The 26,402-nt window shown below is 42.9% G+C and overlaps 1 protein-coding gene across 1 annotated transcript in view; it reads left to right on the plus strand.

Annotated features, from left to right (window-relative positions):
* The first annotated feature begins 4,743 nt into the window (after positions 1-4,743).
* The window catches only part of LOC139688607 (allatostatin-A receptor-like), an 80,674-nt gene continuing 59,015 nt past the window's right edge, over positions 4,744-26,402 (plus strand). The window contains exon 1 of the mRNA XM_071586153.1: positions 4,744-5,046. Within this exon, the coding sequence (XP_071442254.1) occupies positions 4,854-5,046 (193 nt within the window). The 5' untranslated portion in view covers positions 4,744-4,853. The remainder of the gene's footprint in view (positions 5,047-26,402) is intronic.

The following is a 26,402-nucleotide window of genomic DNA, read 5'->3' on the forward strand; positions in this document are numbered from 1 at the left end:
GCGACGACCGGCTGCCTCTCATCCTTCGGGTTTGCAAGGCGCCCTGCTTCGCTCATTTATTTAGAGTGGAGCGATCGTTTCTCCTTTCGCCGCGATCGACACTGCCGAAGGGGGACAGGGGGTGTCCATTCCCTCTGACGAAATAACCAGCGCGTAAACAACTCTCTTCCCCCGGACCACCGGGGTCGTTATTCCGTGAGAGACTCTCATCCCCGCCCCCTCGAGTCGGAAGTCCCGACCGACTCCCACCCTCTTTCGTAACCCCCCCCCCCCGTCCGCTGCCCCTCTTTTGAGTGCTCCCTCCTTCCAGTTTAACGCTCACTGACCCCGCACCACGTCCGTATCTCCATCCGAACGCCCCGCGTGACATTAAACAAACGAATTCAAACACGAGCGAACGATATCTTCCTCCTCATTTTATTTCCCTCCCACGCCTCCAACCCTCATCCCCCCCCCCCCCCCCGCGATTTCCAATAGGTGGCACTGGAGCACGGGAGGCGGACAATTTCAGTCCCTGCATGACATGTTGGGACAAGGGCCAAGCGCCGACGACGGCATTTCCCGTTTAGAAAGTGGGTCCGAGCAAGGAAACCTGGCGCCCTCTTCCCCCTTCCTTTCGCCTCAAACAGTGTAGTGGTCACTCAACTGCTTCCGAAACAAGAAACAAACGACGAATTGCTTCAACAAGAATACGATAAAGAAGCACGCATCCGCGCGTGCACGAAAAAGAGCACGCGTCATATGTGTGTGTGTGTGTGTATACAATGAAAAACTTGCCCGTTTTCATTCCCTGAAGGCGTGCTGTTAATTTACGCTCGAAGGAATTATGAAACGCGCTCCATTCCGTGCCCCATCACTTCCGAATTTTATTTCCACAACAGTTGTTTCTATTTTGGAAAGGGCGTGATTTTTTGAGTCGACTCGGAAGAATCGCTTCGGCGGACCGGCCTCTGTGGTGGAGGAGTCCCGGGCAAACACATGCCTATCCCCTTTACCTCTCAAATCTCAATAAAAATTTGGTTCTCTTACGCTTCGACAGAAACTGGGTTGGACGAATAAACACTTTTAAGCATTTCTCAACCGATTAGGCCGCCTTCCAATGGAACTGCAAAAAGGAAATTTCACATCCCTAAGCACCACCCAAGGCCCTGACTTCATCGCTCGGGGAAATCGGGATAGGTGCTCCACTCTCTACTCCGAGGGACGAATCCTACTCATTTCAGTTTAGCAAATCCCCTCAACAAACCCCCAACCCCCTCCCGGATCGCATAAAACAAGCACCCATTCCACAAGACCTTTGACCTGCTATTCCCCCTAACGAGGACACTGAGGAGAATATTCAAACGTACGCATGACCTGACCATTCATCTCACCGAACCGCAAGACCTCTTCCATAAACATTCGATCAAGTGATCGTTGGGTTTCCCACGTGGCTCACGGCGTCGTCGCTCTCTTCCGCGCTCGGGGACCAAAAGGGAGGTGGAGGAAATGTCGCAGTTCGTCACGAAGGACAGGAGTCACGGCAGGTGACTCTCGCTGGCGATTGGGGGAGAGGGTCGAGACGCCTACGTACAACAATCCACTCCGGACCGCGTCGAACTAAGTGGCAAGCGAGACAGCAGAGGGCGGTAATTAGACACGTGAAAGGAAATCAGAAATAAGCGCCGGTGCGTCGACGCGCATTTGGTTGGCGAATCAACGACTGCGCCCTCGCTAACTGACAGCCATCCCACAAGGATCCCTTCGGCCCCACTCCTCCTCCTCCGACGGGGAGTGAGTGCCTTGCTTCGTGAGGAGGAGGAGACGGGTAAGGGTGGGGGGGCGACTGAGGACCGCCACGCGCTGTCGCCACCACCACCCCACGGGATTTCCATCGCTGCTAGGAATCTCTCCTGGATTTCGGACCCTCCTCCGCCGCGCCTGCGCAGTGAGGAGTCGGTGGGTTCGTATTTTTCTCTCTCGCGTTGAAGGGAGAGAGAAGGCGCGAGGAGGCGAACTCCGCGGGCAGAGGGCTTCTCCCGGGACTTTGGGTTGAGTCCGCGGCGAGTGCACGCGGTGCGACTTCGTCCAACACCCCACACCCCTTCGGGTCAGTTGGCGCGGCAAATCTCCGCACTCGAGGCCAACACCGGAAGGGAAGCACTCCGAGGGCTCGTCCCCCGGGCGATTGAGGTGGGGACGCCCCGCCCCACGGCAGGGGCGATCAAACCGAGTGGCGAAGCGAGGTCTTCGGCGGGAGAGACAAGGCGAGGAACTCTATCGAAGATCCGGACGAGGGGAGTTTACCTCCACTGCATACCCCGACTGCGGGAGCGGAGATAAAGTGGACGTCGGAGGCGGGCCCCGCTGGACGGACGCCCCGCGACTCCTTGAGACTCCTCCCTCATCAAGACCTCCCCACGGACATGTGTTCAATCTTCCACACGTTCGAATCCCCCTGCCACCAGAGGGTCGACTTCCTCGCGCACGCTTCGTCGTCCCAGAACTAACTCCCTGCTCTCATCTCCTCCGAGCCAAAGGATTTCCTTCCTGAAGAGTCCCCCCGCGCGCCCACCCATATGATCCGAGGGGCCGCTTCGCTGAAATATTGGCTCGGGAGTTAGCGACCCCATTTCATCGCCGCCCGCAGGGAAGGGACGATCGCCCGGGGACGGGCGCCGTGACTGCCGGGATAATCTGCGAGGTGCGGCGGGGTGGAGAGGCAGGGGAATCGCGGATGGGGGAGGAAGGTTGGGTAAATTAAGGGAGAAGGGAAAGGGATACGCCCGCGAAGGGGAGACCGTGCCACCATCTGCGAGCACCACGCCGTGGAGTGCGGTGCGGGAGAGAAGAAAACAGCAGCAACACGCGAACGGCTGGCTCTCGTCCATCGCGCAGCAAACGGAGAAATCATCGCCCCTCCCCCGCCGAGCACACGCAGCGCCACCGTCTCGGCATCACGCCCCCATCCCCCTTTCGCTTTCTGCCGACTCCCTCCCCGGCCTCCGCCGCCCCCCGCACGAGCCGCGGCGCCACCTGTTGCCCCTCTTCCTCCCCTCCGCTCCGCCTCCCCCGCTCTCTGAGGGGCCCGTGATAAATATAAGGGAGAGGGCGAGCGAGACTCCCCCCTCGCCTACCCCCTCCCCCCCTTTCCGCTCCCATTCGGTGCCACTACCCACCTCCATCCTCGCTTCCTAGCTTACACAGGCGTCCGTGATTGCCAGGCGCGGGCCGCCAAAAGAGGGGACCCATCCTCCGGCCCCTACGCCATAAAGTCCACCCCCCACCCCGAAACCCCTGCCCTCCTCTCCAACCCCCCGCGAACACAGATGCGACGAAAGAGGGGAAGAGTTGGCGTGCAATTAAACTCGCGCGCAAGCGAATTCGTGGGCGTACACAAATCAGATTGATTAGAATTAACCTCATACCCAACCGAGGCGACGAAAGTATTCTCCCTTTTCCCGAGACGGATTCGGTATTCGGAGGCAACCGAAGCGACCGTAAAAAGCGAACGCCTCCACCATCACCATCACCCTGCTGCAATTCCCTTGCACCGAATCCCCGCGGGCCACGGGAAGATAGGCGTGCGGACCCGTGCGGAGGGCACCTCCGCGGAGAGGGGAGGCGAGGCAGTCTCCAGCGAGATCGGTGTCATCGAGACGAATGCGTGAGTGACCGGGAAGAAGTGGAGTCGAGAGTGCGAAGTACGATTCTGGCGGGCGGCAGGAAACAAAAGCCGCTCGAGCACAATCGGGACAGCGGGTGCTCAAAGCGGGTGCCCAGCCGCAGGCGGGAGCGGTTTGCGGAGGAATGGCGCGTGGTGCATACGCTTGGAGGGAGCAGGGCGCGGCGATTAGATTAGCGAGAGGAGGCCCCGACTCTTCTGCTCTCCGGCGATAGGCGTCGTGCCCGCCCCTGCGGGAAGAGGGTGCTCCCCGTCACCCCTCCCCCCCCCTGGTCCGAAGAAAGAGAAAGGGAAGCGTCACTTCCCTTCCCTCTCCCTCAACCCCCCCCCCCCCCCATAATCAAATCTCTTCTCCCCTTGGACCCTAAACCTCATCCCACTGAGGCAGATAATAAAAAAAACTTGAATAGTTTTTCTCCGCAATCGGACTTCTCCCCTTCCTTATCTGTTGATTTTATTATAAATTTATTTTTTGAATGGAGTTGCGCTTTTCGCAAAGCGGAGAATAGGAGGAGAAGTGGGGAGGAAGACTGCTGCCTCCAATCCACCTCCCGTACTCCCATCCCGCCCTCCATTTCACACATTCCATTCCGTCGCGCGCATCGAGACTGCCTCAGTCTTCCATTTACCGCTCTCCCGCGAGCGGCGATAGTAACCTCCTCGCGCTCCCTCCTTCGCTTTCGTCTTTCTCTTTTGTTTTCATTTGCCCTTGGGAGTTGGTGAACGGCGCTTCTTACAAGAGCGAGCCACTGTCACGCGCACACCCATCCGCCCTGACCCCCGTCACCCACCCCCTCCATCGAGTGTCTCTGGGAGAGAACGGCACGACTTCGCCGCCGTGCGCCTGCTCATATCCCCATCAGCGCCTCCCTCCCCCCCCACCCGCCCACTTGCCGGATCGCCTCCACCGCCCCCCCACTCAGGGTGGGCAGAACAGCTTCCGTTGGCCAACGGGGGCGGAGAGGGGCGATTATCCCGCGACGTCTGGGCGCCCCACCCCAACTGCTGGCAAGTGTTTGTCCGCGGGAGCAAGAGATGGGTTCGGCCCTTGCGGCCGGCGGCCTCTCCCGGGTCGAAGGGGTCCCCGCCCACCTGTGAGAGCGAACCCCCTACTCCCCCGATCGCTGGTGGCCTCGACTCCGCTGCCTCCCTCTTCCCTCCCCCCTGAGACACGACCCCTAAAGCCGGGATGGCCGACAGCAACAGCATCCTACCAAGGGTGCAGAAGGAAACCCTGGCGACGACGACGCTGCCTCCCCTGGCGGCTGTATACCCTTTTCCGCCGCGTCCCGTGGCCCTGGAAGGAGCCCCCACGATGCTCAACAACAGCAATACCTCGTCGGACCCTGGAACCTACAATTTCACGTACTCGGATGACCCAGGTGAGTGGAATACGACACAGATTCCGAATATCTCAGTCAACTCTGGTTTGCTGCGGGCAGAAACGCCTTTGAATGCTCGAGACAGTGGCGTCGAGGCGATGGTTTTATGACGCAGATATTGTTGTGATGGCTTGAATGATTTCAGTGGAATTTGTACAGAAGATACTTTTTACGAGGCATATCTCTTTTCATTCGTCATTCATTGTGACGAATTTGAAATATCCAAAGAATTAAAACATTCAGGAATTCATTTTCCCGTGAAAATACGATTTGGTGGTTCTGCCCGCAGTGAATTGTTTAAAAATTGAGTTACGATTGATGATTCAGATTTATGGACGTGGAGATAATTTTGCAATTTTCGGCGGGTAAGGGCTGCTGGGACTCTACCACTCATTAGAATTCCAGAATAATTAATTTTTGAATTTACCTCGAGCATTTCTGGCCAAAATTACAATATTACCGCGGAGTAATAAACTAAAATGGAAGTATTTATCGAATTAATTGCACTATTAATTCATCCAATAAATGAGGTGGCATACGCAGATCATGGAAAACCTTCGCTGTCAGTCGCTCAAGGCTCGAATATTACAGGGTAATGTAAAATGACTGGGGAAATATAAATCATATATTCAACCTTGTAACTGAATAAATCAAGACGTAGCCCCTTACCATAGATGGACGATATCATGATGAGAAGTCAAGGCAAATGATCCGCGTCACAGCTCTGCATAAGTGTCTCATTTAGCGATATGCCATAAAGTAAATAAGCAGCTGTGAATCGAAACGCATTCTCAGTCGTCGTAATTTAAAAAAAAAATCCCGCTTCAAAAGCTCGTGTTAACTTTAATATCAAGATAATTTAGAAAATTGGTAATAATATTCATTAAATAAAGGTAACTTGCCAGAATTCACAGCAAAATGGAGCTTTCGCAACAATAGGTACGCTTGCATGAGAAGAGGAAGCAAAAATTAATTTCCCCACCAAGGGACTGGACACGACAAGGCCGTTGAACAGATCTTACCTTAGGATCCTGACGCTCTCATCGACTGAGACCCTTAAAATTGGTGGTGATTATGTTGACCAAGATTACGCCACACCTATGACGAAAAAAGGAGACACAGCTATAGCGTCATTAAATCACATAATTACCTGAATAGATATTCGAATACACGACCTTTGGGTAAAGAGATGAACAGTAACTTGTCCGTTACAATGATTAAATCCGCTGATTAACTCCTGCTGAAAACGTAAATGTTCCTCGGCATAAATTTTCAGTGGTACGTGTAGTCGAACGTCGGTATCCCAACTTTAGTAGCTGTAAAATAATCTTTTTACCATGACTTTGAGTAAAAAAGTATTTTTTCGCATCTTCTGTGGTTTCAATATTTATACAAACCCATCTTTGCAACAATGTCAATACAAATTATTTTTACGTTTTGAAATTGTTGCGCATTAGGGGATGGCTCCGTCGAAAGCTACTGTCGCCCCAAAGCAGTATTTCCAACATTTGTTGAATTAAAACATCTTTGCTCAATTTCTTTTCCTAGCCTCGGTTCTTCAATGATGGCTATGGCATATCTCGCCGCCTGTGTATTTTGCTCGACAGTTTTTAAAGAGCAGGAGATTTATTTTCTATAGGATTTGGAAAAACAGTATTATGTAGTTGCATTTTGATTTTTCATAATTAAGGCGCTCACTAAAGCATTTGTATTTTGAACCATAAATCATTTTTCAGACGGAAAATATCAATTTAGAAGCATTGAACGAAGGGATCCCAAAAACAATATTGAGAGTTTAATGCCCACCCCAAGAGAATTAAGAAACATGTAGGATAATAGCCATATAGAGAGGATTATATTGGAATTGGATATTAAGAATTATATTGGAAAGTTAAATAAGCTGAAGTCATATCTTATGGGAAAAACTGGTGATAGAGAGTGCAGTATTTTTCTGCCATTTTTTAATATCAATAAACATATCCTCTTCGATACGTTTGAGGATCAGATGCAATCATTTTCTCCTTTCTTGCTTCTAATACTGCGAGGGAACTGGCGTCACATCGTGGATGCAAATTTAGTGAATGAAGTATGAAAGATCCTGAAATAATTCTTCTTAGCGGTATCACTACTCAACTTGATCACTTCTACCGTAAAATCTCAGTACAAAAAAGTAACGAGAATTGCCAATTAAAAAAAATATATAAACATGAACGAGAATACGCCAGTCACGTAGATCAGGAAGCATTATTTCAATATGTTGGAAGCCACTGTCACATTTCAAAAGTGAAATAACCGTGAATTACAGTTACTGAGAAATGGCGCGCTCTATATCTGGAACGAAACCTAGCTTCTCTCATTATCCCCCGCCAAGATATAATGTTTAACCTGCATTGTTAGAATTTTAAAGGAACTTTGCATTCCATAGTTTAGTTACACTAGATAGATTACTATATAGTTTAAGACAAACCGTCTGAGGATTTCAAGTAACTTTCTCATTACTCCGTACAAAGTCGGTTCAAATTAAATAAGTGATGTTATGGACTTTCAGTCAACTAAATGGATTTGGAACTTGATTGATAGGAAGCACATCGTGCTTACTCCGCAGAGATCCTCGGCGGCTGCGCAGTTGGCGGAATAGAATTCGGATCGGGACTCGGTGAAAGTTATTTTGGTCATCTGCCCAGTGGGGGAGGCTCTGGCATTCTGAAGCGAAGGCCGCCGGTATGCCAAGTATGCGTCATCCCATCAATCCAGACATTCCCAGAGACTGACCATTTCTTTGCTCATGATTAAGAGCGCCAGTGATACTAACTTGGACTTGGGTAATACCCGACGCCAAAAATGAGGCACGTTGAATAAAAACAGTAACACAGCATTCATTGTGAATTTTCATTATTTGGGTGATGAAAGTGATAGCTGTTTGGATCTGGCCGTAGTCACCCAGTGCCCTCCCCAGTAAGCGTCCGTCCCCTGGGGAAATGCCGCCTTCGGAAATGAATGCCAAGGACGACTCCCGACGACCGCCCATTCCTCAAATGCGCTCCCTTCCCACGGACGACAGCCTTGACGTGGTGTGCAGGACAGGTGCATTTTGATGACCCCTTAGGGCTGTGCTGGCGAGAGCGCTGATATCCTCCCTTGCAGGGCTCCTCTTAGTTTCAAATACTCTTAAATGATTATGAGACGATCTGAGTTTTAGGAGAAGAGTATATTAATATCCATATTAAATGAGTACATAGTCGGCGAATACTTCCTTAAATAAAACAGCATTCGATTTGTAGCTCATTAGTTGTCAGTTATTCTAATATCCCTTAGCTCACATGGGAACATATCATTTTTGACATGCATGTTCGTATTTAACGATTTTTCTCAATATATGATTTAGCATTCTCTCCGTGAGCGATTCGAAATTCAGTTCCTCTGATATCAGTTCGAAATTCAGTTCCCACGGATCTCAGGGTAAATTACATATCCTCGATAGCTCAAGTGGTTAAGAGCATCCGCCCGGCAAGTGGAAAGATCCGGTGTTCGAGTCCCGGTTGAGGAAATATTTTTACTCTTGTGATCCGTTCGATTCCGCCTTCCCCACCTCTATTGTGTTCGTCCTTTATACGTGTTCCTATCCCTTTTCCTTATATATATATATATATATATATATATATATATATATATATATATATATATATATATATATATATATACAGAGTGTGGCAGCATAACATCCTTTTTTTAAAGAGTTTTGCGTTTGGAAAAAGGAAGTTATGTTGCCGCACCCTTTATTATAGGGCTGTGCAAGGTGAAATGATAGAAGGTAAGCGGGGATTACAGGAGCGATGATTCTAGAGTTTTGCGGCAAGGCTAAGAGTTAGAGCATTGGGTGGCAGTAGTACTAAAAAAGTAGTGAAAGTGTAGTTAACAGAGAGTAGGTGAGTGATAGAACAATATTAGCAGAGGTAAAAGCTAAGCCATTGGCTTAGGTCATGGCTCAGATCTGCATGCCAACAAGTTGAAGCAGGGAGAATGAAATGGAGATCCGCACATAAAGGGAGAAAGCATTCGATATGTGTGAGGGATTGGGAGGCGAAGGAGGAGAGGCATTGGAGTGAGACGCCGGTTTAAGGAGGAAGAATGACCGCGGGAAGGTTGCTTCAAGAGTTCTGTTGGAGTAATGGTTCAATCACGACTAACCCTCGGTTCAAACACCGCAGTCCACGTAGGTATGTTACGAAAATGTACGGAGATTCAGAAATATATCAATTAGCCTATACCATCCAAATCAATTCGCACAGTCTTCTGTGAGATGGTAAGGGCTCAAATCATAATATTGTGTTAATGAAGTGTAATGTCCGATCGAAGAGAGTAAAACACGGAAGAATGAAGAGTAAATGGAATGTACAAGTATTAACAGAACTAATGGAAAATTACGTAAGAAAATTACTAGTGAATAAGTCAAATTACAAATAAAGAAATCACGTCATCAAAGTAGACGAAAGAGGGAAATATGAGAACGCACCTACAATACAAAGTAAGGTAAACGGAAGCAAAAGGTATTTAATAAACTAAGTCGGAAATCTAATAGGGTTATAGGGTCCATGGTGGAGAACGGAATGTAAGGATATGGAGAGTGTACAGAGAACAGTTTGAATTGGAGCATTCACCAGGAAAGTGCTGACCATACTAGGGAGTAAGAAGGGAAAATCCGGGAGCACTAACAAAGAAAAGGCGGGAAAATAATTAATTTGCCCAGGAAAGATTTAGAAGAAATTGTAAGAATAAATAGAAAATATAAATGGCCCTCGTTTGATAGAGTGAATTAAGCAGAATTCATTAATAAGAGGAGATTGGGCAGGAAAAGGAGTAGTGCCAATCGATTGGCGTATTAAACGCCACCGCCAATGTGCCTTAGGTACGTGCGAGTTGCGGGTAGAGATTCTGGATGGGCAGTGTTAGGACGAGGGGTAAGGCGGGGGCGTCCACTATCACCGGTGCCTTTCAACAGATAAGTAAAACAAATGGAAAGAAAGGCTTCGGTTGAGGACAAGAATCTACGTGGACAAAACAAAGGTAATTAAGTGTTCGAGAAAGTGAAATGTTAAATTAGATACTGAAGTAGAAGTTCAGCAACTGGAGCAGGTGGAACAGTTTACCCATTTCGGGAGTATTCTGGGCCAAGATGATCAAACTAGTGGGGCCATTACACCAAGAATTGCGTCAGTCAAAGAAATTTTCACAAGGATGAGGGGAGAGGACAGCATTTTCACTGTTATTGGCGTTGCTCGGAGGAAGTTCTCCACTCTACCGATAATAGAAATCCAGAAATTCTGCAATCAATCCTCCAAATTGATCCAATCATAGCAACACATCATTCCACTATTAACTGTGGAACGTTGTGTTTCTGTTATCCGAGCATTTGGATTGACGATGGGAAGGAAATTTATCGCTGTGCCGTGGTATAGACTGTTTCCATTCAAAACTTATTTCACCCGGTAGAACGCTGATAATAATATATATTATTATTCTCCTGCTACTTGGCTGAACTGAAGTCATTGAAGTATTAGGATGTCTATTTGCATTTTCGGCAAAGTGATAAAAATATTGAATAGATTTTAAACCTCAAATAGTTCATGATTAGAGAGGTCTTGCTTTTTTGTCTAATATTCTTGGCCAAAAGGAAATAAATGCTCCAGTCTAGCTACATTCATAGCCATCAAAGATTGTTGCCTACCTGTCTTATGATTAATTACTAAGGTCAATACATTTGTTATATTGAAATCCATAAGCCATAGGCATTTTATCACGTAGTTGATTGCGATGTTTTATGATTAAATTTTGATGGCTATATGCCGAATCTAAACCCTTTTAAACACATTAGTAACTGCAAATTACGAAACATTATGCATATAATCCTACGGAATCGAAAGATACTTATTACAATTTTACAGATATCTAGCGTAAAACAACACCCTGCACAAGATATGAGCTTTCGCATTCAGTTTCAAAATTTCAAAATGCACTTTGTTCAAAACCACTATTCCTAAAGAACCATCAATATTACATTTACAACGCACGCCAAATATTTGGCAGTTTTGAATCCATTAAACTCTTGTGGTTTTAATTTTTTCCCGGACTTCGCATCAGATTTGATTTACATCCTTTATCGACAGTGTCGGCCATAAATTCTCATTCTTAATCCATCAGATGGCATTCCATTGGACGAATGTAAAAGCGAGAGAGGTAGACGTGGTGACAACTCAAGATATAATTGATGTCCACCGTTACGGAATTTTATTCGTTCAATCGTCAAATTTTTGTTACACTTTCATTTCTTTTTACCCGTTTCTTTCTAAATCGTTCAAATTACGAAAAAATTATATTTCGTTTGGATTTGAATGAATTAATCAACGTTGAAAGAGTGGGATAAGTTTTTGCAATGAAGTGGAGACATAGTTGATAAAGAAGTTTCTGTGTCCAGTTATTTCAGGTTCTTTTGCGACCTTTGAAATATTAAAACAAAAAAAGAACAATGAGTAATGTTGAATATTATTTTTTGATTCCGGATTCGAACAGCTCTGGGAAAAAGTTTTACATCGATATATCCAGAGGCTTGAAAACTGTCTATTTGAGTCAATTTGGAGCGCCGGCCCTGGTGAAAAAAAGTCACTCAGCGCATGATGGCTCCGATGACATGGAGGACGTTTCAGGAGATCCCAAGGGCTGCAGTATCCCACTCCATCGTGAATTCAAGCAAAGATATAATTTTGAAATGGGCATTTTAAGAATTACCAGAATATCATCATACATAAGTACAAGTCTCACTTCATTCACTTGCGTCAGTAGATAAACAAAAATATTGGGCAACAGGAAATGCGATGGTATTGTTTCAGATATATTTCAAGGAATAAATATTTGCTAAAGGTAAAACACTATGGTGGCCAATTAACCAATTTTTCTGTCCCGGTAACTTTCTTTTTGCCTATATAGCGGAGGATAAAAAGTATTCCAACATGCATTTGAAAATTAAGTTGTCATTCTTACAATAACCTTGGGTCTTGTTTATTGATGACTAGTGATTTGCTGATATTATCACCTCGGCCTGTAGTAACATGGACTTTCCTGGAACTTATCTTATGGCGTTTTACTGATGTCATGCTTTTCAGATATAAATTATTAGGTAATACAGCTTCTTTACATTCGTAATTCCAATAATGTTTTCATAAATGAAATACGTGGAGCAACTAAAGCATAATCCGGTTTCGAGGGTATTTAAATGATCGCCCTTGTGTGCTTGAAATGAGGCAAATATCCATGGGTAAGTCCAAGGTGACATTCCTATCCCATGAACTTTTGAGGAAATATAGCCTCAATACCTAATCTGGCGTATGGATTTATAAATTTCAACCCCAAGGGTTTAACGACGTATTTATGAATTAATCTTTTCCGATTTAGCTTGGTGGAACGAATTCATTATGAATTCCAACACTTGAAAATTCCACATTAAATTAATTGAGATTTAATTAACCTATGCGGTTCCGACTTTGAAAAGTAATTTTTATGTGAGGATGACTTTGAAAGTCAAAACCTAGACCGTTTCAATAATTTTTATGTGAAGTTTCCACTTGCTTTCATGTTCATTTAAAACGCGAGGCGTTCCTGCCTACTATCAAATTCTAGCTTGCACGTTATTGGATATTTACTACATTCTAAGGTGCAATTGTTTGTTAGTTGATAGTACATGTATTTGCATGCTTGAACGTTAAAAGGGTTTTAGCATGAATGTATACGCCACTGTGGGTATAGGTTTGCATGGATGTGTTGATTTTGCATGTGGTTTAGTTATTTTTTCCGGATCGTGACCCAACATCATCCGCCACACGCCCTTGCGGTGGCTTGCGAGGTATTATGTAGGTGTACATTTACATTGTATTTAGAGACGAACTCAATGCCAAATTTCAGCTTTGCTAAGTTTTTAGAGTTTGAAGAGTTATTTTATAACGACAGAAGACAAATATTGATGGGTAATTTCATAAATAGATGAATCACATTAAGTTGTATGTGTGCCCGCATATCATTTATTAAAATAGACCGCAAATGGAACGAAAACGAATTATTAAAATACTCTGGAATAGATTGAAAAATCGTAGGTCATCTTTAATGACCGTAAAAATAATTATAAATTGCCAGGAAAATATTTTATGGCTTTTAATCTGATATTAATATGAATGGTAACGTGCTTAGTGATGACTGAGCCCAAACGATTATTGTATTATTCTTACTCTATGTTAATCAGAAACTTATATTGAAATTTATTCAAAAAATTAAGTTTTGATGGACTAATTTTAATTGAATAATAATATTCATTTAAGTATGTGTGCATGTAAAACAACTCTGGGACACCTCTCAAACACTTACCGCGTATTTCGTTGGGATTCTGGCGGAAACTGAATGTGTCAATGAAAGAGGAAAATGTTACAAGACTTATTTCGGGACGACGCGACGTTTGCGTTGAACGCCTTTTTACCTTCTGTTGCTTGTTCAAATTTCCCGCCGAATAGGCGTTATAATGATGCTATTGGAAGACAACTTCAAAAAATCACCTGCATAGTAAACTATTTCCTAAGGATGTGTTGCATTTTCTTAACGATATGATACCATAGAGAAAGATCTGAATGCGGGTCAATGGTGAATTACCCCATATCCCACCTTGCCATTCAATAAACTGTCGTTTTCCGTTCCATACGCTTTCCGAGCGATGGGAAAGGGAGGGGATGATATAGAAGGAAGGGGTGGTGGGAAGGATGATATAGGAGCTTCAGATGGCTGGGGCATTCAACGCTCGAATGGGGGCAGTTAAACATCCGCCGAATTCCATTCGCCCGAATGAATAACGGTCGATATCGATTCGGTCTTTTAATGGGCAGGTAGCGGGAGGCGTGCTTTCATTTTCCCAAAAAAGAGTGGGAAGCAGAAATATCCATCAATAACCCACCCAGTTGGTTATCCTTCACAAATTGCATCGCGCTTGTGAGGAGCGAGTGTGGTATTTGAAACCGGTTGAATGACTTCGCATTAGGTGAGTCAGGGATTATGAAGACTAGGTGGGAATGGGCATCGTTACGAGGGCTTTGAAAACCTATGAAGTGCCGCTCTGTAAGTCTTTGTTCACACGCGAATTCTAAGTAACCTCTTGAGATTATTTCCATTGCTTTCCAACAACATCGCTGGAAATTGATAGTTCAGGTCCTGTCATTCCTTGAGGGCCCCATAGGAATTATTTCACTTCCAAACACAATATGCAGGGAGTTACTGATACAGATAACCAGTTAAGTAATTGGAATAAATCTTATTTAGATAATAATGATTAATAAGGAATAAAATATACATTTCCAGCAAAAATAAAAGCTGAACCCGCCCGCAATTGACCCTAGTGCTGTTTAAGTGCCACTGTACCCCATAAACCCAAACTTCTCGTAAGAAGAGAACAATTCCAGTTTCCTACGGGGGGGGGGGGGAATATTTTCAAATTCAGGCTTTTTAGTCTACGTCGCTTACACTACGTTACCTACCCCTCTGAAAACCGGCAAGTCATCCTCATATCCTGTTTATTCACAGTTTTTTTTACAGCTTATTATACTTTACTTGCTCTTTCTCGCTGATTAGTGAAAAAGGTGTAATTGTTTTGTGAAAAGCTTAAAACTCAAGGGTTAAGGGAAGAGTTTAATTATCACTTTTAACCCTTCCTAAGTGAAGCCTCTGCCTAACTAAGAAATATGCCGATCGACTTTTATAACAGAATCCATTAAGGTCCTGCAAAAGAAACGGATGGCAAAGTAGGGCGTTGATTGTTAGAGGAAGAAAAGAAAAAGGGCTATTCATCTCTATTATTTATATAGAGCCCTAATGAGCCGAGCGGGTCGACCGCTGATGGCCATCGGAGAGGAATCCTTGAATGACAAACTGTAGTAATAAGGTGGTTAGGGGTCACGGGGATTTTTGAGGTTTGGGGATAGTGTAAGGGACGCACTGAGGGGAGTACCGGATTCTCCCCTCCGATTAAAATTCCGCGAAATAAAACAAAAGTCGGCCCTCCAGTCTTTACATCTGCATCGCTTCCCTGCCGGGAGTTCCAAGAAGAAAGAGGGAAAATCAGGAACGGATGAGGGTGGCGAAGGAGACCATAAAATAAGCGAAGGGAGAAGGGGGCGACTTTCCCCTCTCTGCCAGCCCTGCCGTCATTAACGTCGTCATCAATGGCGCATTCAAGATCCGTCGTGATTTTTTAAAAGGCAGAAGGAGGAGGAGCATCCAGCATTGACGACGAACGCCAAAGTGAAATGACATGATCGGATCCATTGTGTGCAGAGCTCTCTGGCGAACGACACGGGGGTCGGAATACGGGGAAGGGTGGAGGGATGGGCGGATGCGAAATATTCCCTCCCCTTGGAAACACTCCTCTCTTTCCCTCCAGCTACGCGCCCTTTATTCCAGGTCGTGTCTTCACACACTCTCCATCAATACTTTATACGTATATGGGCCGTAAACCTCTTTCGGTGATATTACGTAGTACTTCCACTCGAATGCTTCCAAGAATCAGCTCTTTTGATCTGCAGGTCATGATCCTGAATCAGTAGAAGTAATAACATGGAATGAAATTTAAATAAAAAGCTGTTCAATCCTCCATTAACGATGTCTCGGAATTTCCTTAATAATGTGGGATGCTTGCGACGCGAACCAAGGCATTCCGCCCCAGCGGAATGGTGTCTGGATCTGGAACGATTTAGGTCTTTATGACGAATTCTTGCGGTGCCCTAGTTCGTTACATCATCACCCAGATCGTGAGGTCATATTTAATAGATCTGGAACCTCTATTGTATCCCTAAAGCAAAAGGTTATGTGGTAAAGAGTTAAGCACCAAAGTTAACGAAGAAATCATAGTTATTTCAACGGCCTGTATTCCTTTCATCAAACTGCAACTCAATTAGTCGAAAATGTTGTTGAAACAATTGAGTTAAGTTTACATCGGGACATATATATATATATATATATATATATATATATATATATATATATATATATATATATATGTCCCGATGTAAACTTAACTAATTTTAAAATTTATCGATAAGGCTAACATTTTCCCATATATATATATATATATATATATATATATATATATATATATATATATATATGGGAAAATGTTAGCCTTATCGATAAATATTAACACAGAATCGCATCATGGACTATTAGATCAATTTATTTGTTCGCGCCAGTAAATACGTTATATACACACACATATATATATTGTACATACGCTCGGGAAATAGATTCCGATCTAACACCGCATTCATTTTCTTTGCGGATGGAGAAGGCGACAAGCAAATAAGATATTCCCTTTATATGAAACTTATGTTGACTTTAAGTAGTTGGTGTATATATTTTCCTCGATAATTTTAAAATAAACTTCTCATTCAGTTTTTTCCGAAAGCAGGTAAAATCCTAAAAGATCCGCCACACTGTTTTACACAATCGTCTGCTTGAGGGAAATACATGCTGAAATTTTGGCTTCGAAGCCTAAATTCGAACCATTGAGCACCCTTATGTTGCGGATGTATAATAATCGAATATGAAAAATCTTAAAATCTCAGCTTTATAGGTCACAGAAGTTTGCTAGTTGCCATTCTTAATGGATAGGACGCAAGAAAACTATTAAAAATTTTATTTCACCTAACCTAGGATAGCGATGAATACAATAGAGTAATTTGTCCGTGGGCAATGCTCCTGCACTAGTAATTATGAATTCGGCTCCCACGAACTGATTGAAATCGATACATGAACCTAAAAATGCGAAAATTTAACAGCGAATTCAATCCGCCATGAAAGCTATCCCTTTCTCGTGATTATCGAATGAGGCTTGAAAGCGATGCGATGGATCTCTCCGTTTTACGTATCATGACGGTTTGGATGGCCGATCTACGCCAAAAGAATTATTATTCCGGATGTGGATTGTGCTCGGCCATACATAAATTTGGATGGAAATGGAGCGACATTCTTCAAGTATTAAATATTTTCTCCTCGGACAACGCGTTAAACAGAACCATAATTTATGTTGTCAATTTATGAGCAACATGTGCGTTAGGGTAACTTCAATTAGTAATGATAGTATTTTATTGGGAAATTTTATCAAGAAAATCGTGCGTCTAAACGAGCGGTGGGTGTGGTGCGATACCAGTGACGTGGTCCACCACCCATCGCGACAGAAATATGAGACGTCAGGCGTCATCTACGTCACCCTTTTATTGTCATAGTCCCGAAACGCAGATAGGTCCTTCGGTGCCAATAGAGTACGTGTAAAATATATTAGAAAATTCATGTCTCGAGACATATAATAACAAATTTTTATAACGTAATAATTTGGAACTCGAGTGAGTTATCACATTTTTGAGGACTATTTGCAATTATTTTATTGTTTAATAGCAATTAGTTATGAAAAGATTGATTTATTAGTGGATTGTTATAAACATTAGTCGTAAAAGTGAACAAGAGTTTCTATTTTGTTTTTTTATTCGACATTTTCCTGCTTTATTGTTGCTAAATGGCCACATATTTCGTCACGTTCGTTGAATCTCCTTGAGTTATACGTAGATTCCATTCCATAAATGAAAAAAATAAACAAAATTCATCCAGTTCTTTTGCTTCACTGCCGGAGGATGGCAATCTGCTGGTTAAATATCTCCTAAGGCTTGAGTTTTCGAGATATTAGAGCGTGGAAATTCTGGGCTCCACAATGTACGCATGCTTTACCAAAGCGATAGAATACTAAATTTCATCTCCATCCTAAATGGTAACACGTGTGGTACACCAGGAAAGGCGGGTAATGCTTTCAAGTTTATTTTGAAAATAGAAAAAATCTGCGAATTTTTCTGTCGAGAAAAATCCAATATGCTTTTCTGATATGTGCTTTCAATAAACATATACGCATTTAAAATATTTATGAATCTGTCTTACTCTCTTGAGGTTCTCAACCACTAATATTGACAGAAGCCTGCCAAAAATCAATTTTATTTTCCTCAAAATTCACGTGTTATTATGGTCGAGTAGAGAGACGTGAGGCGTTTGTTTTGAGCACTTCCATTCGAGGCATAGTTCGCATGACCACAATTTCTCGTGACTCTCAGAAAAGTGCGCGAAATAAAGGTCATGCGCTTGAACATTCACGATCTTTATCCACTGTCGATCACACGATCCCTCGAGAGAACGAATCCTCAGGAGTGCGTGACATTTTGGAGGAACTCGTTTCGTGCAAATGCATATCGAGTTTCGCGTATGCAGTTACAATGCCTTTCATTTTGTGTTTAAGGTTAAGTGTACCTCCCGTGACTACTCTAATAGCACTACCCCACTGTGACTACTTCAGGTGTAAAATTTCATGCATGGTTCGAGGGTTGGTAGCAAAAGGCATCAGTTTGTGTGTGCTCGTACGGTTGATTGTCCAGTGAGAATCATTTAGTGAAAGAAACGTCGACGAGAGCGAGCCCATTAATGGCAATTATTGATTTACTTGAATTAATGGAATACTTATGGATATACTTAGCATTGTTTTTTATTATTACCGCTATTGCCTTAAAGACACAATGATTTGCAAAAATTCTCCGTCGAGTCTAACCTGCGGATACCAGCGAATGTCGATTAAAAATAAAAACTACCCCTTTCTCCAAAACAGCAGGACGGGAATTCTAGAATAGGAATAGTTATTGGCAAATGGCCAATGACCGTACCATCGCGCATGCTTTCAGCGCAGAAATAGTAGCATCAGTCCGTCACTTGAATTAATTAGCGAATTAATTCATGCAGTGTCATACGCAACGTAATGCTTCGTGTTTGATGATTGGTTGACTGCACCCCTGTCGCTCTACATTGATGACGCAAACTCTCTTGTGGGGACTAAAACAGTTAGCCATCCGTCCAATTTATCTCTTCACTCAGCGTTCGCGTTTGTCGGTAACTGCTATTTAATTTTACTACTTCAACGAGAATGAACTTAAGAATTTTCATAGAAATTTGTATCTTAAGTTTGATCTTTTTAGAAATTCCCTTAGCTAGACTGTCGCTTTGCAAACGCTCCTCTGTGGGCTAAATTTGCTCAAAAGGTCAGATGAAATATTCGTATTTACGATAGCGAAACATCGGCAACCTTCGATTTGATTCATGTCATATACATTTTGTCCTATTTGATATGTTTTTTTACGAGCAATCTTTTTCTGAAATAAGTTGTCTTTTCTTTATAATGAAATGCTGTTCTGAAATGTCTACAAAAGTGCGAAGGAAAAAAATCTCGACCTTATAAAAAAACATTCAAATGAGCTTAGGTTATTATCAAACCATAAAAAAACTTGTTTTCAGTTATATGAAGCAAAAACAGAAGTTAAGCAATTCAAATAATTATTTAATGCTCAAAAAGCAAGTGACTCGTAAGTGTTACATTGCAAATAGGCTGGGGCTGGTCGAAGGCTTTGGATTAAATCAGGTGAATAGCGCTTTCAGATGTGAGAAAGCGATTTACACGAGTGACCACTTTGGGAACACTCATTGAAGGGGTACGTATACTTATTATTGCCAAGGTATGTTTAAAAGTCGGCACGTTTCTTTTTAATTTTAGTAGAAGATCTAGAACATTTCAGAAAACTAATACAGTAGCCTATATGTTGTAGCCTTAATGATCAAAAAGACTCATCTGCTCATTCAGTTCGAAGAACAAACATTTAAATGAAGAAATTAAGCTCGTATGAAGTTTGGGGAAGACAATAAGTGAGAATTTGAGCATTTCGCGTTTTGTCTTGCCGAATAAATCAATGGAGGATTTCCATTGCTCGGTTAAATTTTTGGGAAATAAATATTATTAAAAATTAATTAAATGATTATGTTAGGACGTTATGGTCCCATAAGCGTTAGATGATACATTTTTAAAACAAATTTGAATAGAAAGTATTCTCACTCTGTTGGAAACGAAATAAAACTGCCGATAGTCCTGATTTCGAGGTTGATTCTCATTTTGTCTCGATATCATCTCACCATAACAATCCAGAACATCTTGATTCAAAATTACGCTCAAACGTTTTCAAAAAATTCCACTTTGGAAACGACGGAATACTGCTTTTTACATGGAATGTGAATCTCGTTGTTCCATTTACTGGTTATCTAGTTTCGAGCGATGTTACAATGAAATATCCCAGGTTTTTTTAGTCTATAGCCACAATTATTTTCCATAATTTAAACCTTAAACGAAATTGTTACGCGTAACGTTTTCTGTAGCTTTGACGAAGTTTAGGCATATAAAGCGCTCGTGGGTGGCCGCATTAACACGAGTATGCTGAGAACAGTTGGGCTTCCTTTACTTCGAGCCGAGCAAGTGACTAATAATCATCCCTTCGCCGATAAGGTCACTATGATAACGCCAAAAATTACTAGATTATCAAGACCATTAAAAAAGTCACCATTAATCTTTTGTCCGTTTTTTCGAACACATCCCCAGCAGTAGAAACAAGAAACAGGCTTTCCAGGTTCGCAGCGATATGATAAAATGAACAATTGGATTTTGGCGTATGTTGCTCCTTATTCCAACAGTATTTTATACTGCTGTTTTTAAAATAAAGCGATTATACTATTTACAACTATTCCAAAAATTATTGGCCTTGGTTAGCCAAAACTTTTAATCCGATTAAAAAAATTGTATTCGCCACCTCAACAGCTACCCTTTTCGTTCGATAATATTCCTTTGTTGCTCTCAACGATACAACCGTAGCTTGCGCGAAGTGCATATCACTCGGCAACGAGCAAGTGGAGGGGGCGAGCCAAAGGGACGGGGACGACGGAGTCCAGTGTGGTCGCCATGACGCGGATCTGTTTTTAAAATGCAGTTACGGCTCGCACGGTGGCAGTGTCCAATCTCAAGACGTCCCACTTTCTAGATATTAACCTTTAAGTGCTTTGCAAGCGAAACACCCGAAGAGGAACTGTATACCACCACGATGGTCAAATCTAGTCGGTGGAATTGAAAACATTTCATTAAAGATAACTCTTTAAACGCGTTTCAACGTTTTATATTTTTTGAAAGAAGGTGACCTATATAAACCCTTGCGCCTTCGATTAGTATTTTGATTCTTTTTACCCGTGCTTTTAACGGTTTGAAATCTCACGGAAGACAAAGATTACTAAGCAGTAACTCTAGGTCTCTTAACTGAGAACCATTTGCATCCTCCATTGACCGGTCTATTGTGTCCTCAAAACGTTTGGTGATATTTATTTTAGTCATGAAATTCACCCGTACGTATTGACAGCTTCCGTAGGAACGCTTTATTCCCAATATCTACTCAAAGCTACGAGAAACTTTAACAGTACATCCCAACGACGTGTCCGTTCGTTCCTTTCAGGATGATAAATAGCCCAGAAGCAATCCAGACGACAGCTTTATTGCGCTTCAACTTATAAGTCCGAAAGAGAGTCCACACGTCCTCTGGCAGTGCATTTAGCAATCAACTACACACACGATTTCCGGCTCGATCAAATTCGACGGTAGAGAGTAACCTTTGGCGGAAGGGAAGTTGAACGATAGCGAAAATATTCAAATTCCATTATTTCCACCAAATGATTGGCGAAAAAAAATAAACGAAAAGTTGCAGAACATTCACCAACGTGCACCATTCAATAAAACTATCTGGGGAATAAAAAATGGAGCCAAAAAGTTTGATAAAGGACATCATTGCTTCATAGAAATTCCACGATTTGAAAATAGTACTTTCCAGGTCATGTGTAAACCCGTCGTCATCCGATATTTAGTAGTTTCATCACGTTTATTGGGCGAAATAATTAAATTCTACAAGTCTTTTTTATTATAGTAAAATAGATCGCTGAGAGAAAACCTTTTAACAAACATACAACTCCTGCTTAGTGCCCTAATACACTAGCACCTCGATTTCAGCTCCATGAAAGGTTTTTCTTCTTTAAAGGATAAAAGACCCCTGAATATCGGTAGAATTTCGGTTAAGTGAACATAGAGACACATATTTTTAAGTGTAATGCTTTCTCCCAAGAAAAAGAGCTCTAAAATATGCGTGTAAAATATTTCAGTCACGAATTGCAGTACAGGACACATGCCATTATGCTGAAATGCCGTGCAGTGACGTCAAAACAATCCAAAGGCGCTTTGAGTCGCGTGAATTTTTATAACTTTGAGGTACATTTAAATGCTTCATTGTCCTAGTGCCTAGCGCATGTTATTTTGACTTGTATTAGATCATTGGATTCGTTGTAACATTTACTGCCACTAAGCACAATAAGAATATCAGGAACAGAAAGAAGATTGTGGGGCTTATCGTCTGACCTTGAGGCAATCAATCACTTCCCCTCTTTATCTGCGCGGGTAAATGGGTGCCGTGGCTGGTGCCTTTTTGGTCCCTCTTCCTGGCCCTACCTCCGTCCGACGTCAGCCGCACATTCGCCTCAACGTGGACCACGCCGGATCAAGGTCACATTCAGCTGGCGAGAGAAGGGTAGAATGGAGACGAACTGCGATGGCGGCATCTTGCTCACTGCTCGCGCAGCAGCGCTCTTTTGTTTAACTACCATCACACCACGTCGACACTCGTGGCTAATTAGTGGAATGGCATGGAACTCTGGGAGAAAAATGGAGCCAGTCCTTGGAAACTTGGCCCTTTTGAAGTGATGTTTGTTAGATACATACTTAACTCGCCGATATTATCACTATTGCTTCTCCTTTATACTGTGGTCACAATGATTTATTTTGGAATCAGGCACCAAAAAGTAATTTTCAACGAAAATGGCATTAGGCAAACTACTCCTATGATTAATGCACGAGTTTGTACAGGATAATTGCGAGATGTCTAGCCTACGTTGCCCATTTAGGTGACGCCAACCAGCATCCGTCGAGTATGCTACCTCCCGGTGTTAAAGCTGGCTTTAATGTTTTCTCGAGGGGAGAGTAATCTCCAAGGATCACCGCTCGGAACCCCATTCCCTCCGTCGGAGTTAGGGGCAACTGGAGTGGCCGGCAATCTTCTCCATTTCCACTCGACGCTGGGGAAACTTGACGGGAAGTACTTGATGATCTCAGGGAGTTCTCTCCAAGATTCTAGAGCGGTATCGGTGGGAGGAGAGCTTCTGGAATCCTCGCATATTTACTTGATGTCAGGTATGCCCTGAGGGAAGTCGAGCACGTGCCTCGTATTATGGACATTACTGACGTCATTAACATACAGAGTTTCATACGATGCCAAGTGGTGGGTGCCCGTTTGTCAATTCTAGGAATTACGTATAATAAGAACGAAGGGCACAACTATGTAATTTTAAAACAAGATACCTTCAATAGTGGTGCAGGATTGAAAACTAGTCCATATTTCACATGCTTTCTTGCATCTTTATTAGTTTCCAGTCTAACAATTAGCAAGGACCGTCATTGATTTATTCAATCCAATTAATAAAAAGAGACGTTTCAGGCGTGATATGGTGGAATATCATGATTAATTAAAAATAGCAATTTTCCGCAAAAATAAAATTTAATGCGACCGGTTTATGACCGATGATGTAGTAACATTGAAACCGGTCGCATTAAATTTTATTTTTGTGGAAAATTGCTATTTTTAATTAATCAATCCAATGCATTATATCGTGTAAATATTTTGCAACGCACACTTTCAGGTTTTGTTGTGACTATCCGAAATGTTTGATTTTTTATCTGTGGGACATTTATCGCTTGTAATATTTATTCATCGGCCAGTCCTCCTTTCAGTTATATGCATTTTCTCAAGAACATTTTCATGAGCGTGTACCTAATTCATATCTCTATTCCGTCATGTGTTCCACGATGTTTCTCTTATTGTGCTCTTCAGTACTTAACAGGTGCATCTTCACCTATCAATCCTCTCCATCTATCTTGAGTTCATCTACATAATACCCCGCAAGCCGCCGCAGGGGCGTGTGGCGGGGGGTGTTAGGTCACCCGTAAAATAGAATTAAACCACATTGAAAACCAACAAATGCATGCAGATTTACACCCAAAAAGACCCAAATTTTCATGCACAAACATTCTTAACCCACACGCATACAAAAAAATGTAATTCGAAAAAAGTGATATTCTCTGGCCTTCCAGATCTGGACAAAATCACCTTTGTTACCGAAGCATTAAAGAAAAGAATTACATTCTGAAGTGATTCAAGGTGGAAGGAATGGTACGTGCAGCTTGATTTTTCTATTTGACAACCACCTCATATTTTCTTAGTTCTCAATTTATGATTTACCAATATTTTTTTCAATGCATCACAATTTATAATAATCTCTTAGCTCTATCTTTTGATCTCGCACAGTTAGCCTTCCACATTTTTTTTATGCCAAGTCAATGGTGTTAACACCTTTCCCCTTCCCACTTCCTTTCTCATTATTTTCCATGGACTTCACCTACACTTGGCACAGTTTTCACCAAAGATTTTATTCCTTCGTCTTCATTATTTTTCTGCCGCAAAACATTCCCATTGCTTCGAACAATATTTCACCCGATGGCTCCTCCATCCAATTTCTCGCTTTTAGCGATATATCTATTAGCTCCATCTGGGTGCCTCGATAACGGTATTTTTTATTCTTGGCTGTATTCTGGGCATAAATACATTTTTTTAAAATACTTGGCTTGTTCCTCTATGCTAGTTGTCATTACTCCACCATATATACGAGGGCGATTCGAAAAGTAAGGTCTCCTATTTTTTTCTAGAAAAATCAAATTTATTCTAAACTTTGCGTGTTTCGTTGCAAAGGTTGAGTATTTAGCTATTTTTCTACATAGTCGCCTTGACGATCAATCACTTTTTGCATCCTTGCAAGCAGCTATTTAATACCGGCGTCGTGCCTTTTTCCCGCCGCGTCGCGAAGCCAACTGGCGACTGCTTCTCCGATACAAATTCATCGCCGTTTAGTGGAAGTGTACGGTGAGTAGTTTATGGACATCAAAAACGTGCGGAAGTGGTGCAGGGAGTTTTTTGATGGCCGGGAAAACGTCCACGATGAGCAGCGGTCGGGGCTGCCGAGTTTGCCGGAATCAACGGTGGCTCCGATTGACGAGATGGTGCGCAATAACCGGTGAATTACCCTTCATGAGATAATGGAAGGCCTTATTGAAGAGAGTGACTACTTTTCCGTGCAGAATATTGTACCGGAGCTATCTTCTTATTAGGTCTACTCCCCTCTCCCGCCCAAATAAAGACCACTATCTATCTATCTATCTATCTATCTCTCCCTACATCCCCTCATTGCCCCCTCACCTCGTTCCCACGCTAATTGCCTCTCAAAAAACATTATTTATCTTGTGTCATGCGAACATTGTACTTCCTTTTATATAGGCGAATGCATTACCCCCTTATCCACCCGAATGAATAATCACCGGTACTCCTGCAATTCTACCTCACTCTCTACATCTACATCTACATAATACCCCGCAAGCCGCCGCAAGGGCGTGTGGCGGGGGGTGTTAGATCACCAACCGTAAAAAGGAAAAATACCACATGCAAAAAAACAACACGGAAAATTACACCCACAGCAGCGCACACACTCATGCAAAAATCCCTTCATCCAATACTCATGCAAACACATATACCGCAAAACAACTAAAAAACTGCACCCCATGATGCAGCACGAAAGCCATCCTACAACACGGAAGCCAGGACACAACAAGCAAGAAATTGAAACATCACTACCACATGAAAATGCACCACGAAACACTCTACCCCCAAGGAGTCTGTAAAAGGCAGGGAATGCGACCCAACGTTGCAGGTAGCAGGAATTTCCCCCGCGGAGAGGGGGGAAATTTTACTTACCCACCTGACATTGGTTAACCGAACAGATAGGGCTTATCGAGCTGGATTAAGGCATTGAATGACAGTATTGCCACTACACTAAAGTACTGTGTTGGTCCCTTCAAAGCAAAGCAGTTTTGCCATAAAATGACATCATCATCCAAGGATTTAGAGTGGAGAATTTTCTCAATCTGATCGACTGACCAACTTACCTGCCATTTTATTAGATCCGAATGTTATAATCCAATATACGGTTTTGTATAGTATTACGATGCATTTGGCGAACATTTCTTGGCGGATTTACAAATTGTATGTATTCTTCCATCGAATGTGCTTCCGTCTAAGATACTCAGAAGATCCAAATAATTGAGCAATTATAACGACATTTGTATATTATAAACTATGCCTAGAGATTAGAAATAAAGTTGGAAAACATAGGTTCATCAATTTTTGCCGTTGATTCCATTTTCAGGAAAAAAAACATAAAATTGCCAATCCAAAGTT

This window comes from Hetaerina americana, unplaced genomic scaffold (assembly GCF_022747635.1).
Source record: "Hetaerina americana unplaced genomic scaffold, ioHetAmer1.1.p SCAF_21, whole genome shotgun sequence".
Classification (NCBI taxonomy): domain Eukaryota; kingdom Metazoa; phylum Arthropoda; class Insecta; order Odonata; family Calopterygidae; genus Hetaerina; species Hetaerina americana.